The 21,278-nt window shown below is 38.5% G+C and overlaps 2 protein-coding genes across 3 annotated transcripts in view; both read left to right on the forward strand.

Annotated features, from left to right (window-relative positions):
- The window catches only part of LOC120534902, a 78,056-nt gene extending 69,932 nt beyond the window's left edge, over positions 1-8,124 (forward strand). The window contains exons 7-9 of the mRNA XM_039762407.1: positions 6,269-6,397; positions 6,935-7,049; positions 8,012-8,124. Coding sequence (XP_039618341.1) covers positions 6,269-6,397; positions 6,935-7,049; positions 8,012-8,124 — 357 coding nt within the window. The remainder of the gene's footprint in view (positions 1-6,268; positions 6,398-6,934; positions 7,050-8,011) is intronic.
- A 9,416-nt stretch (positions 8,125-17,540) lies between these two features.
- The window catches only part of LOC120535658, a 72,203-nt gene continuing 68,465 nt past the window's right edge, over positions 17,541-21,278 (forward strand). The window contains exons 1-3 of one of the 2 annotated variants that reach the window (XM_039763617.1): positions 17,541-17,623; positions 17,724-17,774; positions 18,310-18,618. In XM_039763617.1, the coding sequence (XP_039619551.1) occupies positions 17,593-17,623; positions 17,724-17,774; positions 18,310-18,618 (391 nt within the window). In that variant the 5' untranslated portion in view covers positions 17,541-17,592. The remainder of the gene's footprint in view (positions 17,624-17,723; positions 17,775-18,309; positions 18,619-21,278) is intronic. The other variant, XM_039763618.1, reaches the window with a different exon arrangement.

Raw genomic sequence — 21,278 nt, forward strand, 5'->3', positions numbered from 1 at the left:
AATACTCCTCATTTCATGGTCAAGAGTTTGCATAGTATTTTTGTCTGGAATTTAAAGGTAAGCTACCCTTAATTGCATTAAGTACAATTTCACAAATAGCCAGAATTAAATTGTCAGAAGCTGCACACAAAATGGACTTTCTCTGTTTTGGTTTTGCCTTTATAAGCAATTGCATGAGTTGTAAATTTCATTTAATCCTGGACAACATGGTGATCAAGATGACGTCTTTTACAAAAAGACACCGGGGCCGCTAAAATCACATATTTTTATCCTTGGGCTTTTTAAACATGTAAGCCACTGGGCGCTGTGATGGGTACATGGATGCTCTGAGACGAAAGTCATCTGGAGTATTAGTATTTAAATCTACCAGTAGAAAGCCAAAGGCTGACTTAGTGGCATCCTCATAAGCCTCAAGAAAGTAGGGCCACTTTGTGGGGTACATCTGACAGGCCAATATTGATATTTGTTGCCTCTCTCGGATTCTTAAACAAAACAATGTATTTTGCTTTTAAGGCTATAGTACGGCTCTGTTTTCCCTGGCAAAAAAGATTCTGAACAATATAGATTACGCTCAGATTTCTATGATAAACATACTTTGTGAATGCCAATTCCAACTCATTACTTTTACAGGCAGATTGCATGAGATCATCCACGACAACTAAGCTTATTTTACCACGGGGCAACAATACATCATCATTTAGGGAGTCAGGAAGACCTTCTATAAATTTTATCACATCTGAATTTTTTCATCAATTCTGTATAGAGAGGTTGCCAAACGGAATAAAAATACAGGATATTTTGTGTTTGGTGAGACATCATTTTCGTCTCTGATTCTAGTAATGTTTTCACAAAAGAAGATTTTCCACAGTTGCTCGGCCCGCTTAAAATACAGGAAAATAGGTGTTGTAAACGAACGCCCATTATTATTTATGTATTTATCTCAGAATCAATAGTCAAAAGGTAATGACATGAAATATTTAGTTAATACACGCTTGCAATATACAACTTTTTGTGTTTTTTTTTTTTCTGGTTTCTATACGAGTATGCCAGCTGTATTTTACCCTGACAATACCAAAATCTTCAACCTTGATATTTTTATGTTCTGAAGAGAGTTTTATATTTTCTGCATAGTCAAAGACCTGGAGCCTCATGCATAAACGGTGCGTACGCACACAAATGTTGCGTAAGAACTTTTCCACGTTCAAATCGTGATGTATAAAACCTACACTTGGCATAAAGCCATGCACTTTTCCATGGTACCTCATACCATGTCGTACGCAAGTTCTGTGCTCGGTTTTGCAGACTGGTGGCACCCAGCGTCAAAGCAGTGCTACTGTTCCTGCGTGGTTTATCTTTATTTCTGAGAGCCACATTCCTGCCGCGGCTTTATACATAAACTGAAACTAATCGCATATTGTTTGTTAGTGTAATGCATCTGATTGTAATTAACTTGTAACAATATAATGGTCCAGGGAATAGCCATAGTATTCCAAGTACCATAACTGCTTTAGTGTTGTTACTTTCACTGCGCCTTTTTTTCTTCTTTCAGCTGCTCTCGTTAAGGGGATCATCTTTTTCCATATTACTCTCACTGTACCATTCGGAGTATTTATATCACTGTATCTGAGTGTGGAATCACAGCAGCAGCTGATCGGAAAGAGAATTATCGGTATACAGCATCAAGCACATGCTGCCTCAGCCACGGCAAAACGCTTCAGAGACTTTCCTGTACGAACCTCACGGTTCAGGAACAGTCAGTCAGTCCATCAAGTGCTCCTTGTAGAACTGTTTGTACTTATAAGTACAATTACCCCACTGTAAACTTGCACTACAGTTATAATATTGCACAACTTGTGCCACTTTATAAAGCACGTATTTACATATGATGACGATATCATTTTTAAGATGAAATGCAGCAAAATATGTTGATTATATTATATAGATAAAACTTTAACTTCATTTAAATAATCTGTATTGTTAATAATTAAACATGTGTGGACACGGTTCTGCAGCGCTAGCTAGTTCACGGATTGATCCTAGTTTATGTTGTATTCTTTCTGGGGTTGACGCGACACTGGGAGGATAGATGGATAGAATAATTAAACTTGTGCTACAAAGATATTTCAGTGTTCCTTAAAAGTTTTCAAGAATCATCGTTGTAAGCTTACAGATGGCTTAATGTCCATTACAGAGCTGATTGTGTGGCAATTGGATATGTGGAGAAAGAAAAGTAAGGACAAGAACTGGAGATTAGTACATTTGAAAGAGACAGTACTGCTACAATAATTTCATTGAAGGTCGCACACAATCACGCACTGTATTCCCCTGTTTAATAACATGCTTTCTCTCCTATCATCATGAAAAAGATATCACGTATACATCTCAGTATTTTAATTATTCAGAGAGCTGTAATATCACGAATGTAATGGATTCTGTGTCCTGTTGGAGAAAGAGAAAATGGAAGCACGTAGTGATTCACACACATAGAACAAAAGATCAAATACAAAACAAAGCATTTAACATGCTACTTTAATTACAATGTGATTTGAGAAACTGGTTAATTAAACGATTTTAAGATGTAGTTTATGATGTTCTACTTTAATGACAAAATAATCTACGTAATTAAAGTGGAAATTTCGAGATTGAAGTTGACATTTCATGCTTTTTTTCCTACCGTATGCCTTTTTTTTTCTCTGTACCCTAATAAGCTTTCATGTGATACTCAGTCGGTTGGCTACAGCTCGCCTTTTCACGACGATTTTGATATGCGACTTCTTTTTTATTTTGGGCACTGTGCGACTATGTCAGGCGATCAGCTTCCTTTTGTTGTTTATACCACTGTTTAAACCAACAAATAGTACATTTTTCCTTGCCTCCACTTGGTACTCTCTGAAATTCTTCCATTTTCCCTCTTGCTTTTTCCATTGTCTTTTCACAGAAGGCTGAGCTTAAGGGCGATTTATATTGATTTGCATATTCATAGAGGCATAATTCTGGGAGGAGTTGGGGGCGGGACAGAAGGCGTGTGCACGAGCGTTACTTTTCACGCTGACCGGGATTTATGGAGTGGAAGAACGTGGAAGTTGGAGTACGCACAGATTCTTGCATCTGGATTTTTCTGTGCGTAAGCACATTTCGGTTTTTGTGCTTATGTCATGTTATAGTGTGAATTCCACACACGGCATTATGCATGAGACCCCAGTTCTTTTAAGCTTTGAAAATTCACCTTTTCACAGTTCTTAACATTTAATGTTATACTTTTAACTTTTAGGCAGGTTTCACCGTTGGATAGCTTATAACCATAACATTTTGGACCAGTGCTTATAAATTCAGTGATGTATTCATTTGTTGCTACCTCGCTCGTCAATTCTCCTAAATAGCAACCGGTTTCTGGGCCCCATTCGTTTGCTCTGGAAATATAAAGAATTGAATCTGTGTCATAGTATAGTGTTCTTTCGTTCAGTTTGTTTAAAAGATTATACAACTCTAGTCTTGCATAAGCTGTAGTAAAACTAGCAATAAATATGTTTACATTGGCCGGTGTGCTGTAATGATCTTTATTGTATGTCCAAGTCACATAGGCACATTCATCACCAATAAAATCACAAGTAGATACCTCATAATTTGGGGCAAATAATAATTCAAACAGTTTTTCTGGATCCGTAACTAAAGATGTATGTGGCAAATTAGGTCTTTATGCAAATTTACCCCATAAGGAATTTAAAAAAAGTTTTGCAATTTGTCTTTTGGCCGGATTTTTTTTTAATTAGGTGCTCGCTTAATTGTACATCTTCCTTTTCATAAAACATGGATACATACTGTTAACACTCTTCTGTATTTAGACAGCTCTCAGGATAACCCGAAGATTCTTGCTTAGCTTTTAAACAGGCATTAATATACTCTGAAAAAAGTTCAGTAGAGCTTTGTTCAAAATGCCATATCTCATATAGGCTTTCATTTTTGTAGCAAACAATTCCGGTGTTGTCCAGCAACCGGTAAGCGCTCTTTTCTCGTGAGTGTGTGTGCAGGGAGTCTGCTGCTGTGTTACAGTACAAGTGTGGCAAAGCGTAAAGTATAATTTTTTGGTTTGTTTGCATGGCAAAACAGGTAGTATAGAAGATTTCTGGGTGGATACACCCTAACCCAGGCTAATCCGAAATACGTTTCTAATGGTTCAAAATCCTTATAAATAATTTTTGGATGACCGATTGGATATCTTTTGGTTTTATTCACATAAGGATATAAACTTGTAAAATCATAGTAATGGATTTTTTCACCAGAGCACACCTTGTAATATAAACGTGCTGCATTTGTTAGAACGCCAAAGAGAGATTCCCTAGGGTTCAAAGCCTCAGGCAGAGGAGCAGTTTTCAGGAAATTCTGCACACGGATGTTTTCACGAACCAGACGCCACCAATTATATTCCCAGATTTGATGCACCTGAAACCCCTGCATTTTTAAGTAGTTAACTTTGTCCATAGTTCTTGAATAAAGCGAACCAAATGTCATGTTTGTAACACTATTCCATGAGTTTTCACTGTAACAGATATTACAGCCATGGTAAAAGCATCTGTTAAATTCAAAAGCCATCTTTACACCATTATTTTCAGCATACCCGTCTAGATAATATTTTCCACTTCTTATCAAATTCTTATCACTGGTTTGAACACAGTGGCAAGCCAGGGGGCAGCAGCACATGTGATGCACTTGGCTGACGCTGGGGTTCTTTAAGTGCTATGCATGGACAACAGCACTTACAGATTACAGGCCGCTTTACTTGTTATGTGAATGCAAAAACAAAATAGAGCAGCCATATTGGTATTAACAACTAAATAATTTGTTAAACATCAAATGTTTTTTCTTTTTATTTTCATACCTGTAGTCTGCCACGGCGTTGTCACGGTTCCTATTTGGGTAGTTTAAACGCGTCTTGGTGGCTTTATGGTGCTCTTTTTCAGTGAGGCCGTAGTTAATCGAGATTCAAGCAATTTCTTACATGTTGAAAATATTTTATCCCTGCAGCGTCCTCTGTTGGCCCCTGGGGTATCCAGCAGGTTTGTAGGGGAGAACTCCATAGTCCATGATTCCCTGCTGGTATCCGGGGCACCTCCATGCTGCAAGGAGAGCTCCAAAAGGCAGCAGGGAATTATGGACAGTGTATTTATAATGTAGAGCCCTGCTGGATACCAAGGGGGCCGCCAGGAGTCGCTGCAGGGAGGCCCAGGGATTTATATTTCCCATATGCCAGGAAGTATTTCCAAGTCACAGGAATGGAAGAAATTATATACTTCTGGGCCGAAGAAAAAGAGAAGTTTTTACCTGACCCGGAAGTGCTGGATAATCACATGGACTGAGGGCTCAGAAGCACTTCCAGGTCGATAACTATAAAGGACTGTGGGAGATCCCAGACAATTGAGCTGAGTTGGGAGGCAGGGTAGCTAAGCGTCTGGGAGTGGAGGATTATGATTTGGTTATTGGATTGATTTATATGAGAATTATGGAAAGGAGCGTGCTTGGTGCACTTTATTATTGTAATAAATAATTATTGGACTTTTTATCTGGTGTCTGACGTGGTGTCTGAGGGTTCAAGGGAGAGAGAGAGCCCCTAATCTATCACAGCTGGCGTAGTCGGCAGGATTCTCTGGCCATCGGTTTGGACCCGAAGAAGACAGTGTCACGACACGCGGGAAAAATCGCCAAACCTCACCTTTATCAAGTCTGTCATGGGGAAAAAAGAAGAATAAGCAAAGCGGTAACACAAGCGGAGGTCAAGTGCTCGGCATTGCCTGCACTTAAGATGAGCCATGGAGCAGCTAAGCATATTGGGAGAAGCATCCTGACGAGGACGACTGCAAGGAGGAAGGGTTAGAAAATCTTTTTAAAATAACACATTTTGTCCCGTGCACATACTTCCCAGATGTCCATCTGGAGGCTCTGCGGGAGGCAGAAGAAAATCTTGAAGGCGATGGCGCACTCTCGTTCAGGCAAACGAGTAAAACGAAGGACTTCCGCATGTCGGGTGCCAGCGATGGACACGTAGCCCACCCCGAAGGATTATGGGAAGGAGAAGGTCTGTGTCCAGCTGTTTGCGGCTTCACCCAGGAAAAGACAGACTTGGTTTTTCTGAAGGGGAAAGGGGAGGCGAGCGAAGCACCACTCTCCCTACAAAAAGGTAAGGAGGTCCGGGAAATGACTGATCGGTCCATCGATAAATTGAGACAGACTAGAGCTAGAGAAATTTCTTCAGCCCGTGCACAGTTTCTTACAGGTTGTAGCGACAATAGAGAAGATTGTTGGGGAGCTGGGAGCAGCGGCTGAAGCGCCTTTAAGAAAAGTGGTGGAATTCTTATGCCGATTTGGTCGGGAGTCTCTTGTCATGCTTGATTTGGCGGTGCAGGTGAGTTTTACTGGTACCGTACAGAATAAGGGGACGCAGAGTGACACGTGCCCGCGTTTAATTAGTAGCGGGTTCCAAGTCAACGCAAGCCCTACAAGGGAGTGTGGAATGATGACAGAATGGGCAGGTGAAGCACCGATCGAACCGGAGCAGCTGAAAAGTGCTGTATCCTGGAGCGATGCGATGCTGAAGACGCCGCCTCCTGTCAATTCAAAATCAAAGGGCGTGCAGACAGTAAAAGGGCTCTCTTTCACTAATAGAGAGGCCCAAACTGTGGACAAGCCCCAGATTAAACAGGAGATTCCAAGATTAAAGCGGTGGTCTCCTGACAAAGCAGAGCGAGCTGAGAGCTCAGGGGCGGCCATGGAACCCTCCTCAGTGAACAAATGGGCGGAGTGGAAGTTCCCAGACTCGCAGAGGGATACACACTGGAGGAAGGTGGCTGTGCAACAAATGCTGCCGAACAGGCCATGGATGGTGAAGTTGTGCTGGGAGGACGTGGAATACAAATCCTTTTTCATATAATATTTCCCAAAGGTTCTCCTGGAAATTTTCTGGACTTCTCCACGGGCCCGACCAACAACTCCTCCTGGAGGAAGACATCCCTCATGGGGCTGGCCGTTCAGAATCATGATTCTTCGCTGCTTGGGGAGTACTGGCCCACCAGATGGAGCCCTCTTTGCAGCATAGAGGTGCCCCGAATGCCAGCAGGGAATTATGGACAGTGGAATTATAATGTAGAGCCCTGCTGGATACCAAGGGGGCCGCCAGGAGTTGCTGCAGGGAGGCCCAGGGATTTATATTTCCCATATAGCCGGAAGTATTTCCAAGTCACGGGAACAGAAGAAATGATATACTTCCGGGTTGAAGAAAAAGAGAAGTTTTTACCTGACCCAGAAGTGCTGGATAATCACATGGACTGAGGGCTCAGAAGCACTTCCGGGTTGAGGACTATAAAGGACTGTGGGAGATCCCAGACAGATGAGCTGAGTTAGGAGGCAAGGTGGCTAAGCGTCTGGCAGTGGAGGATTATGATTTGGTTATTGGATTGATTTATATGAGAATTGTGGAGAGGAGCGTGCTTTGTGCACTTTATTATTGTAATAAATAATTACTGGAGTTTTTATCTGGTGTCTGAGGGTTCAAGGGAGCAAGAGAGCCCCTAATCTATCACAATACATACATACATGGATATTAACGTGTTACCGGATTTTTATTTATTTATTTATTTATTTATTTATTTACAAGACCATCTGCTCTAGTGTCACTTACCAACGTCTAGGTGTATCATAAATTAAATTGCACATATTAATAATGACAACAAGAGCATTAAATTTTCACCATTTACTTTATAGGTCTATGATATAATAAAACACTGTAATGCATAATCATAATAATATATACATTTTTAAAAGTACATGCCTTACTTTTGATCAGCACTAACCCAGATCTCCTGGCTTAAAAAAACGACTGCCCGAATACCCGTGCCACCATTGTATGTGTTACGATATTTTTGTCTGTTACTGTTAAATTCATATGCTAATACATTTTTTCCATTAACATAGCAGTTCATACATTTTTGATAGTAGTGCCATATTGTTTTTCCACTCATAGACTCTTCACAGCCCCGCTGTCTTGTCTGTATCCTGATTGGCTGCTATGAACATGGGACGCGCTTGATGCAGTCAAATCGGCATGGTGCAATTACTTTGGATAGTTCAACATAAGGCCTGTGTTTGTTGATTGGTTAAAAATATTTTGGCAGGTTATCTAAAAAAATCTTATCTTTAAACGTTTAGATAGGCCCTAATGTTGTAAAAGCTTCACCCAAAAGCATATTTAAAGACGGGACCCAAAGCCTCGGGCCTGCTCAATAACAAGAATTGGGTATGTTGTGGTAATCGCTGGTGGTCATCTCCTTATGACCGAGACCTAGCAGGCTGGCAGTGTCTGCCGCTATTAAGGTCAGAAAGGAGACACTGACACTTGTTTTACAACTAACAATTCTTTTGACTGAGCTGAAGTAGGTTGGCTGAGCCCGTCACTTTGCAAGGTTTTAACCAGCTACGCTAACCATAATCCGTGTGCCGCATGGCCAGTCGAGCATTCTCGCTGGTCCACCGGGGCATCAGAGTTAGCCGCTTCCAGCTTACCCATGTCCGTGTGCCGCTTGGCCAGTCGAGCGCTCTCGCTGGTCCACCGGGGCATCGCCGCTCTCAGCTTACCTGTGTCCGTGTGCCGCTTCACCAGTCGAGCGTTCTCGCTGGTCCACTGGGGCATTGGAGCTTGTCGCTCCCAGCTTACCCATGTCCGTGTGCCGCATGGCCAGTCGAGTGTTCTCGCTGGTCCATCACGACAACATGCCATTATCTGTTTTCTTTTACTAGAAAGAAGCAAGACATAGATTCTGCAAAAACAAAACCACCCGATAAAGTAGAGGCCGGTGTCATCATTTTAGAAGAATACCAGTCTATAGAACATGAAGATGAAGCAGAGAAGTCTAATCAGGTAATTTTGAATGTATGCCTTTTATAAATGTTCTTGGCTTTCAGAGATGTATTGCTTTTCTTGACTTTCACACCTATTTTACTTTTTTCTTTAAAGGAGGTGCCAAAAAGAGAAACTCGCCAGTCTGTGAAAAAGACTGAAGCACCTGCTGGATGCAGCACGACCTTTGACAAGAAAAAGACAGACACACCTGATCTAGACAGCACGACCTTTAAGAAATTTCTGTTAAGTCTATTTGCATGGCGGTACAAAATAGGTTCTGATTTTATTTTATTTTAACTTGAGAGATTGCATGTGGGAAGCCCAAGTATTATGCGAAAGAAGTACTTTAGCAACTTTGAAAGGTCTTATCAATAAAAAGAAAGATGATTTAAAACCAGATGGTAAAGATTTAATTCGTGACATTGAAAGGTTTTCTGAAAGAATGCCTGGCTTAGTGGAATGTTTCCTTTTTTCGGACAAAAGGGACGATTTAAAAACCATAACGGCTATTTCACATGTGACTAGATGTATCTATAGATTGTCACGCACGTGCGAGTAGGGGGCCACGGACGGACCCAAATGATATCGTAAAATCATATGCCAGAAGGGAATGGCGGGGTACTAACCTTTCTCTGTTTGTTTCCTGCAGAAAGAAAGATGCACCGCCGCCATGAATCTGCCTGCATCACTACCCCGCACTTTGCTACTTCTGCCCTTCCTCTGTCTACTCCTTATGACATCAGCAATCCCACCATCCATCGCGGCTCCTACCCAGCATACCTCTCTACTTCCGGCCCCTCCTCCATAAATGTTCCTCCTCCACCATCTTTGAGTTGTCAACTGTGTACTGCATTTATGTACTGACCATTGATGACAATTTTGTCATATTTTCTACTGTTTTACAGTATACGGGGCCAGAAACCCCAAAGCTTTATGTTTGTTGTCTCTTTTTTTTACAAGATCAATAGGGAATACCGTTCCTGTAATGACATGTAGTACATTTTTGTGTCTTTTAAGACGCGTGGCTTATATCTGCTCCAACAGTAATGACGATTCTGTTGAGAAAGCTATCCAGTTGGCTTCTGAAATATTGTCCAGAATTCTATGTTGTACTGATACCCCATCAGTAATATGTATGTTTCGTGTGGAAATATAACTTTTCTTTTTTTTCCCATATTAGACTGACTTAAAGATGGCCGGTGAGGTCTTTAAACACGTTGTAAAAGATTGTTCCACTTCAAATCTGAATTCTCAAGACCTGTGTGTAATTTCCCAAACACTTGTCAGCCATTGCAGTCACAGAGCCGGATTGATTTTAATGAAGCATTGTGTAAAGTCTGTTGTAGCTTACGTGGTCAGTAGTTGTGAAAGAGATGTATTAATGGGGTCTTGTTTAGCATGCCATTTGGGTGACAAATCTCAGGATGGGTACAGTTGTCTTTTACTAGATTCTGAGGAAATGCACCCTTGTGTTTCCAGCATCTGTCAACAAATCAGTATTAAAAGATTAATACAAACGGTGTTTTCTATGATTAAACCCTTGTGCAGATTAAGAATTGTGAAACCGACAAAAATTCATATTCTCAACTGTCTGAAGCAGTTTGTAGCTGTAGTAAACACTTTTCAGCTTAAACAAAAGATGCACCATGCAAAAAAAAACCAAGATTCGGACAGCAGCTTTTTAACTTGTCTCTAATCACCATTACAGTTATTTTTTAATGCCAAAATCAATTTACAGAAACCTAAACAAAATGCATTATTCATGCTAAACAAGACCTGTTGGTGTTATATTTTCTGTCGACTAACTGCTTGTATTTTGTTTTGTATTTGTTGTCAGAGGAACCAAGACTTAGCAACTGGAACAAGCAAAACCAGGTCCCTGCCCAGTGTGACACGTAATACAACCTATAGAAGGTTTTCTCCTTAAATTATATCTGCTAGAAAAAGATTCATTATGACCGTAATTGGTCGCTCAGTCGTCTGGGCTTATGTGTTTAGCTCTGTTGAACATTTAGGGGAAAAATGTGCTGAATGTCAAGAAAACAAATGGACACCAGATGGACATATTTGTAATATTTGGTTCTTTAAACCATTTATTGCATATAAACATAGCATATTTATGCTCAAAAGGGCTAGAAGAGATAGACTTGTCTCCTGTGTTTGTGCTTTGTTAAAAATGTATAATCTCCCTTGTTTTCGTAAAGCTATCAAGAGTGATGTGGATGATATTATAGCTGAATTTGAGCAGGGAGAGATACCCATTGATGCATACGCACAACTGATTCAGCCTGTGAAGACCAGCTTTATGTGGTCGGCTCTGTTCCAAACAGAAAATAGGCTTGCATAATTTAGTGAAATGCAAATATATAAAGTATGTGCTGGCTTAAACATTTTATTTTAGGTGTATTACTGACTCACTGATAGGTTTAGACCTGATTTGCATTTTCATTTCTGTACTCATACATGTATACATTTCTTGTGTTTTTGTTTCTTTTCAAGTGAATTGCAAATATGTATACAAATAAGCTTGTGTGAATATTTTAAGGCTGTCTCTCCTGCTTTTATTCATACTTTAAACAATTTTAATGTAGGCCTATAGCAAACAACTTTGTAACTCAAAGTGAAGACCAGATCTTATTTTGCTATGTTTGGAATTTTGCTTCAATAAAACTTGTTGTTTTTAAGACGCTTTTGGCATCATTTTTGAATCATTCAATTAAACTTGTTGTTTTAACACACTTTGGTATCCACTACGTTATGATTTACTTTATAAAGGGCATGGTTTTACAAGGTGGGCAAGGTAAGATGCTCATGGTGTGTTTTGGGCTGTACTGCCAGGTTCCTTGCTTGTGTCATAGATTCTCTCTAAAACTTTTCTTGTACATCCGCTCTGAAAGTTATTGTTTAAAACACTTTGGTATCATCTGCCATATGCCTTGCTTTATAAAGGGGCATGGTTTTACACAGTGGTCAAGGTAATGGCATGCCCTGGGTGTGTTTGGGATGCACTGCCATGTTTTTCCCTGGATGTGTAACAGATTCTCTCTAAAACTTTTCTCGTACATCCACTCTGAAAGTTATTGTTTAAAACACGTTTGGTATCATCTGCCATATGCCTTGCTTTATAAAGGGCATGGTTTTTACACGGTGGGCAAGGTAATGGCATGCCCTGGGTGTGTTTGGGATGCACTGCCAGGTTCCTTGGGTGTGTAATAGATTCTCTCTAAAGTTTTTTTGTACATCCTCTCGCTGGGTCTGTCACTTATGCTCGCTGTACTCTCTGTACACACACCGGCGCTGTATGCAGATAGGAGCAGGATGTCTGCTCCACTCCATTGCTGACTTACCTTTTTGACACCTTACAGGTTCCCGAAGCACTGTCTCGGATTACAAAATCGATTACTCCGTTTTTAGGACCAAGGCCAAGATCGGCCGACCCATTTTCCTTATGCACGACTGACAAAAGGTCCGATGCCTGTCAAACATCGCGCCCAGGACAAAGAGGCAGAGACACCTAAGAGACCCGGGGAAACACCCCACCCAATAACCAAGTTGGCAGCAGGTGGGTACCGGAAATGCCAGGGGGGGAGGGACATACACCTGTCAAAATCTTATGATGTATAACAGTGACACACCTTTACTAGTTTCATATCAGCACCTTTTGCATAATTGTTGACAAACTTGAAACTGAGATGAAAAGGAGAGGAGACAGAAATAGATGAGACAGTTTCTTTTCTAAGTGATCTGCCATATGTCACTTCATCATCTACTAACATTAAAAGGTATTCTAAGTACTGTGAAAAGCTGATTGATGCTTACCCAGAGGACTTTAACAGTAATTTCTCAGCTGAACGTCAGCAGTTTCATTTATATGTGCACCATAAGTTCAGTGCAACAGAAAATGTAAAAACAAGATTCAGTCATGCAGAACTTTATAAAATAATTTTAGAAGGACAATATTGAGTGTGCTTTTCCAAATGTAGACATTGCCTTTCATATATTTTTAACATTAATGATCACAAACTGCTCAGCTGAGTGCTCATTTTCTCGGTTAAAATATATTAAAAATTCCCTCAGAACAACTATGCATCATAGCAGGCTTATCTCTATTATGTATAGAAGCAGATGTGTTATGTAAGATTGATTATGAAGATCTAATCAAAGAGTTTGCAAGGAAAAAAGTAGGAGAAAATTATTAAGATAAAAATAAAATGAAGCATACAAATATAAATATTATTTTCCTTCTTACTATAAGTATGTTTTGTTTAATTTCGAATTTTTGATAGTAAAATAAAATGTTATTTTCTAGTTTGTTATTGTTTTAATATTTTGAATTTCTAGTGTAAGGGGGCACCAAAATTACTTAGTGCTTAGGGCATCTAAGGGTCTTAATCTTAATGGATGGAACCCTGTTGAACTCAACAAGTAAGAGGAGATGAAGAGGATGAGAACTCACCCAGGTGAACACAAAAGGTCGCATTGCTTAGATAAGATTTAAACCATTTCAGGGCATTATCTTGGATGCCTACATTTTTTTCAAGGTGGAATATAAGAAGTTAGATCCACAGTATCAAAACCTGAGGCAAGATCTAGCATTATCATAATGGCAGAATCTCCAGCATTAGTAGTTAGGAAGAGGTCATTGTAAACCTTTAACAAAGCTGTTTCAGTGCTGTAAGAACATTTGTATCTGTATTGGAATTTTTCCAGAATACTATTTTCATCCAGAAGTGTTTGTTATTGAGTAAGGACAACTTTTTCTAAGACTTTAGGTCAAAAAGGCAGTTTAGAAATTGGCCTGAAATTTGACAAATTAGAGGGTCCAGATTTTGTTTTTTTAATAAGTTTCTGCACCACAGCATGTTTCAAGGCAGCAGAAACACAACAAAAAATCTTGCTAGCATTTATTAAAGTAACAATACTTGGTCCAAAAGGATCAAAACCCCCAAGATGGGACGCTGTCCCAGGGGCAATTTGTAGAATTCAGGCATTGATACAGACTTAAAGTGGTCAAAGACAGCTGAACATACTATGGGAACAGATGAATCTTTAGCAGGCAGTGTGACAGAGAGCCTAATCTTATTTACAAAAAAATTATACCTCCATTTAGAAAATATGTTGGGGTATGCAAGAAATGACAATTTCCTAATACATGAAATTGTATATGGCAATTAAAGGATTAAAAAAACACTGAAAAATTAGATTTGTAATTATTGCATCTACAGAAACAAAACATTTTTAAAGTTAAGTTTAAAATCTGAATCAATGTGCTAGTTCAGTTCCAAAATAAATGAAAGACAGTTTATGGAAGTAAGGCACAGAGGATGCAGCTTCCAATAATATAAATTTTTACATTTCTTTAGAAAAACAAGCAATAATATCAATTAAGCAAATTAAGAGGTTTGCCTAACTTTTTTGATAAGTACATGTTTATAAGTTAGTGTCCTAGGGAGAACAATTATGCATTTAGATTAAAAACTACAAAAACATTTCAAAGTTTAATATCCAGCCATCCAGCCATCCATCCATTTTCCAACCCGTTGAATCCGAACACAGTGTCACAGGGGTCTGCTGGAGCCAATCCCAGCCAACACAGGGCACAAGGCAGGAACCAATCCCGGGCAGGGCGCCAACCCACCGCAGGACACACACACCCACACCCACCACACATTAAGGACCATTTAGAATCGCCAAATATGCCATTTGAAATTTATCTACATTATAATTGCAGCGTAGAAGAAAATTAAGAAAGCACAATTCAAGACAGACAATGGAAATGAAGGTCCCCATTGGATCATTTCAAACATCGTTCAATGCAAACAATTCTAAAAGTGTGTTTTTTTTACTGAGAAGTCAACAGTTTAGACCTTCATTTTCATGCTTGTTGATCAGCATTTATTTTGTAACATAATAAATTAATTCCATTGCCATAACTTTTCATTTTATTGAATGAGGTTCCAGAAATAATGTAAAAATACAGTATTTCAAATATTTTAAATGATAGAATTCACTAAAATAGAAGTTAGAACAACCACATTCATATTTAGTATGGTGTTTCTTTATTAATCTAAAAAATATGTTATATCCACCTTAACTATGGAATCCTGAATCATATATTATAAAACTGCTTTTTTTTTCTAAAATGAAATATGACAATAAACTGAAACTCTGTTTCTTGCCTTGTGATTGGAAGGCATATTAATATCAACATTAAGAGTTACAGGGTTAATCAACGTTATAGTTTTGCAGCGAAAGTGATGTGACAGAGGACAGAGGCTGAATCTGGGGCGTGACATGGAATGCGGAGGTGTTGAAGACCAAGGTGTGGAAGGCCAAGTCTTTGACCTGCAGCCAGATAACCCTTGTCAATAAAACGAAACTCATTGGAGTACTAATGGCACGCTATACCTTGACTAGTAGTAATGAGCACCAACCACATTCCTCTTGGTTCCTGCTTTACATGAAGAGAAGAAAAAAATATATAAGGTAGTGTCACTGAGGCTAACTACTAAGTTTGCTATTACTGTATATCCAACTAGATGGGCGCTACACACAATACACATGTGTCAGTAAGTACTGTATACTGATCTGTGTGTTGATGCAATTGAATTATTTGTATTTTACACATTCAGTCTCAAAATTACAGTACTTCAGTGCAGTCTATGCACCTTCAATTCTTTTTTGTACATTGCCTTTCGCTATTTTTGTGTTAGAGGTTTACTGACTTGGAACTGGTACTTTATAAATGATGGTTTTTAATGTCATGGAATATTCGTTTAACATTTTTATTAGTATAGTTTTATTACTACTCATTATCCTTTAGTCTGCAAAAAAGACCAATGGGGATGAATGACATAATTTAAATACGTTATATTAATAATTCCAGTCGTTTGTCAGTAGACAGTGTAGGTTTTAATGTTTTACCGGTTAGTACTAACATCAGATGAATTTAAACAATAGTTTAACTAAGAAAACAACAATATTAAATATGCTAAAAAATCCTGTCCCTGACAAAAATTTTTTTGAGAGGATAGGTTAGAATATTTTACCATTTTGTAATGAACGTGTGAGATTAAAATAAACAAGAATTCAGCATTGCATATAAAAAATCCTCAAAATCTTTCCTGAACTCTCAATCCACAACACCGGCTAAGAGGTCTAGATTTCTTGGCCACTAAGCGTAAGCTGTCCTAATCCGCTTTGATGGAACAGAAACCAGCTAAACTCAATACTGAATAAGTGAGGCTTGCTTGCTAAGCGCGCTTCCCAGAATACCCCTAGTACTTGAAATAATTGTTGACAACAACAAGAAAGCTAAGTTATTACATTAATAAATGTGGTTTCTAAATTCAGTCATTTCAGTACAAGGATGAAGGAAGTCAGATATTGTTTTCGGAAATATGGGTTGTCAGTACTTCAAAGCACACTTCCACACTCGCATGCATACTCCACATATACCAGTGGCTGAACAAAGAGTTTAACCAAAGAGAGAATGTTGAGACAGCAGGGTTAAGCACTGAGTCACCAATGTCACATGAGTGCAAACAGCTGCTTGCCCCATATATAACTGGCATTAGGATCAAGTAGATTATTAAGGTAAAAATCAGCAAGTGAGGCCTTTCACTTCTTAAAAAAAGTAGCACCCTCGGCTCCTGATACCAAAAAAAAAAAACATTCCCATCTCACCACTTACCTCTTTCTTCTAGACTGTTTCTTACCATGTCCTGACTAGAATCATAATCAGTGAACTATTTCTTGACAATAAAGTCCCATTTGAACTATGGGATCAACTAGGCATCATTGTATCTTTGAACCATATCGTAGTAAAAAAAAAATAATAATAAAAAAATAAAAAAAAAAACATGGCCTATGGATTTCATTTTCTCAATTTACATTCAGGCTTCTCGGCAGATGTGTAAATACCAGCAACTATATATTTTGTCATTAATGGCCCATTACTTATAAGTAAAGGCAAGCAATTTCCATAGGGATTAATAATGTTTTTCTTATTCTGATTGTGATATAATTCTCCGTACTTCCCACTTAAGAGCTAGTCATTTAGGTATGCTCATAGAGGAAACACAGCTTTTTCTGTTCTTTTTTTCATAATTTCTGTTCTCTTTTTTAGTATCCCAACATCAATAATTTTTGATAAAGATACATTTTATTGCATCTTTTTGTTCTGGGTGTAAACTGCTACTGCTAGGATTGCCACTTATAAGATTATACCAAAGCAAATAAATGTAATACACAAAAGTATACAACTGTATAAAGAAACATACTCTGTATGTACTGTACGTTTCAGTTTAAGCATCCACTTTTATAAGGCTGTAGTTTTCAAAGAACAATGACTTTAAAAAGAGTCCTTAATGTTCACCCATTCTTTTACCAAAAAGATAAAATATGACTGTACTGAAGCTTAAATACTTAGTTTTATTCTTCACCAAGATAAAAAAAAAGTAATCAAGTAATTGACTTTCGAATTAATATTGATCGTGTGAGCAAAAATAATCTCCTGCAAAGCGACGCATTACTCAGCAGCGCACAACCCGGCCGCGTTTCTTTTAACTTCTCTACCACAAAAAAAAAAAACGTGGAGTTAAAAATACTCTAGCGTGATGAACATAAAAGCATTGTAATTAACACTCGATGACTTCCTTTCTTGTATAGTCTCAAATCGTTATGTGTTAGCTGGCAGCCCACAAATGTATTATTTAGCAACGTTATCTTTACTAGGTAAGTGTATACATGTAAATATTATGATGAATTAATTTTTGCAGCGTTTCTTCTTTGGTGCTGTAATGTATAATTAATAAGTAATTACGGTTTCTTCTAGTTATCAATGTTGCATTTCCAGAGTCTGATGTCGTATTACCAGAATTTAAAGGTAGGTTTCAAAACATTTTCTTAGTTTAAGTACCGTGCACCGTTTTTTATATAATACGCATAAAACATTTTGTCCAGCAAACTCCCCTGCAGTAAAACTGCAAAAAAAAAAAAAAAAAAGTTCGGGAAAATTGAATAATTTAAGCCACTTAAAATGTATGCTTAATATATGAAAAGATGATAATCTACAATAATATGTAAATGGTTTTTTTTGTGTTGTAACCCTTTCATTGTGGTGTTACACTTTCACTTAAAACATGACTTTTACAGAAGCCAATTACACGGTGTTTAAAATAATAAAATGCACGTTTTCTGATTTCTGAGAAAGGATGCAAATGTGTTGTAGCTCAGTTTTCTGTTATAATACAATCTCCGAGCAGAAATTTCACGTGGAGCAATATCATTTTTATTATATGAAAGTTTTGCATACATATATGTTCAGATATTCCACTTGAACAAATTGATATGATTATTTCTGACATTACCCAAAACTGTAATTGTGAATGAAGCTGTTAATTTCTGTTTCGGTTTATTAGGGAACAGTTTGTCATTAATTCTGACAGTTAACAAACAGGAGCCGAGGGAAGGAGAAAGTGTGGAATTCAAATGCGCGATACGCGAAGCATTCAGCCAAAGTCACCCGAAGATGATGACTACGTTCTGGTTAAGCAAGGATGGAATTGTACACCAGTACAAGACAGAACATAGGGGAGCCACACCCGTATTTGCTATCGACTTTATTCAGAAAGCAGATTCTGGTTTTTATACGTGCATTTACAATACGACAAACGATAACAAAGAAGAGAGACGCGTCGAAAGTGAACCCATAAAATTGACAGTAAAAGGTAAGAAATTGATGCGGTATTTTAAAATATATACTGTTATATGTTATATAATGTTTAAACAGAGTTTAATGATAAAAAGCGAAAGGAATGCAAAAACAGCAACCATCTAACATATACTGGATCAAATGTAGTTCATTCAATCTTCTGACGGTTTGATATCGCTGACTTTAATATGACTACTTGTTCTTTTCACAAAGCACTAAAGAAAAAATCACAATCTTGAAAACTGTCATCCTGCAATGCATTTAGCAATGTTTAGCTTCACAGCATGTGAATCTGAATTGCTGCATGACAGTGATTTAAAGAAATCACACCAGATGAAAACACACAATAATAAAATTTTATTTTTAAGTATCAACGATTAGCAGCATCATATTTATTTTAAATTCCATAAACCTAATAAAAATAGATAAACAGTACCACTCGATGCAGTGTTTACTATTATAATACATTTCAAAATATTTTGTGAAGGTAGCAAGCAAACATAAAATAAAGATAATAAAAAATGCCAAAATATGTTTAGAAGATCTAATAAAGTCTTAAAGAGCCAAATACTGCAATAAATTAAGCAATTTGCTTTCCAACACTTTTCCTAAGATCATCTTGCCACAAAATCCATGTCAGTTCTTATCCCACATCTTTGAATGTTTATTTGCTTCCTCCTTCTACATATTTGATGAACCTTCTCAGGGACAGGCATTCATATCCTACTGATCATCCTTAAAATAAAAATGCTCAACATATAATAGTGATTAGTGAAAAGCTTAACAGAATTTATGTTTGAATCCAAGACCCTTATTTGAAGGGCTAGGTGCACTGGATTACCTTAGTCTGTATTCATAAAGATGGCTTATGGATTCTCCACTGCTTATGGTGATGTCACTCCATTGTTACTGATCATACCCATCACAGGTGTACAGAAGGAGAAGTTTTACAGTTTTGGAGACTGCTACTGTATTTGATAATTATGTAACAACAACCATTGCCGGTGCTTTCTTGTCAGCTGACATTTTCTTAACACTGGTACTTGGTCAGTTTCATTTTTTAGGGATTTAAAGATTACTTTGTTCATTGTCTGAAGTTGTAGTGGAATATATACAATCACCTAAAGGATTATTAGGAACACCATACTAATACGGTGTTTGACCCCCTTTCACCTTCAGAACTGCCTTAATTCTACGGGGCATTGATTCAACAAGGTGCTGAAAGCATTCTTTAGAAATGTTGGCCCATATTGATAGGATAGCATCATGCAGTTGATGGAGATTTGTGGGATGCACATCCAGGGCACGAAGCTCCCGTTCCACCACATCCCAAAGATGCTCTATTGGGTTGAGATCTGGTGACTGTGGGGGGCATTTTAGTACAGTGAACTCATTGTCATGTTCAAGAAACCAATTTGAAATGATTCGAGCTTTGTGACATGGTGCATTATCCTGCTGGAAGTAGCCATCAGAGGATGGGTACATGGTGGTCATGAAGGGATGGACATGGTCAGAAACAATGCTCAGATAGCCCGTGGCATTTAAACAATGCCCAATTGGCACTAAGGGGCCTAAAGTGTGCCAAGAAAACATCCCCCACACCATTACACCACCACCATCAGCCTGCACAGTGGTAACAAGGCATGATGGATCCATGTTCTCATTCTGTTTATGCCAAATTCTGACTCTACCATTTGAATGTCTCAACAGAAATCGAGACTCATCAGACTAGGCAACATTTTTCCAGTCTTCAACTGTCCAATTTTGGTGAGCTTGTGCAAATTGTAGCCTCTTTTTCCTATTTGTAGTAGAGATGAGTGGTACCCGGTGGGGTCTTCTGCTGTTGTAGCCCATCCGCCTCAAGGTTGTGCGTGTTGTGGCTTCACAAATGCTTTGCTGCATACCTCGGTTGTAACGAGTGGTAATTTCAGTCAAAGTTGCTCTTCTATCAGCTTGAATCAGTCAGCCCATTCTCCTCTGAGCTCTAGCATCAACAAGGCATTTTCGCCCACAGGACTGCCGCATACTGGATGTTTTTTTTCCTTTTCACACCATTCTTTGTAAACCCTAGAAATGGTTGTGCGTGAAAATCCCACTAACTGAGCAGATTGTGAAATACCGTCTGGCACCAACAACCATGCCACGCTCAAAATTGCTTAAATCACCTTTCTTTCCCATTCTGACATTCAGTTTGGAGTTCAGGAGATTGTCTTGACCAGGACCACACCCCTAAATGCATTGAAGCAACTGCCATGTGATTGGTTGATTAGATAATTGCATTAATGAGAAATTAAACAGGTGTTCCTAATATTCCTTTAGGTGAATGTATTTTATGTACCCACTTATTCCAAGGTTGCAAAGAATCAAGGCATACTACATTGGCATTGGGCATAAAGCAGGATATAATCTTGGATGAGGTACATAACAATGATGAGGATCCAAGATGTGAATCCAGGGAGGATCCAGTGGCCAGTCAAAACTGACTCATGCAGAATACCATTCCATTACTCAGAATAAGTCTATTTAGAGACATCAATGTATTTAACACTCACCTCTTTGGAGGAGCATATCATTTTCTAACCAACTTAATCCAGAACAGAGTCACAGTGAGGCTGTAGCCTATCCAAGCTAAAACAGGGAATAATGCAGAAGCAAATTTTGGGCTGGGTGCCAGTC

The sequence above is a fragment of the Polypterus senegalus genome, chromosome 9 (genome assembly GCF_016835505.1).
Source record: "Polypterus senegalus isolate Bchr_013 chromosome 9, ASM1683550v1, whole genome shotgun sequence".
Lineage (NCBI taxonomy): Eukaryota > Metazoa > Chordata > Cladistia > Polypteriformes > Polypteridae > Polypterus > Polypterus senegalus.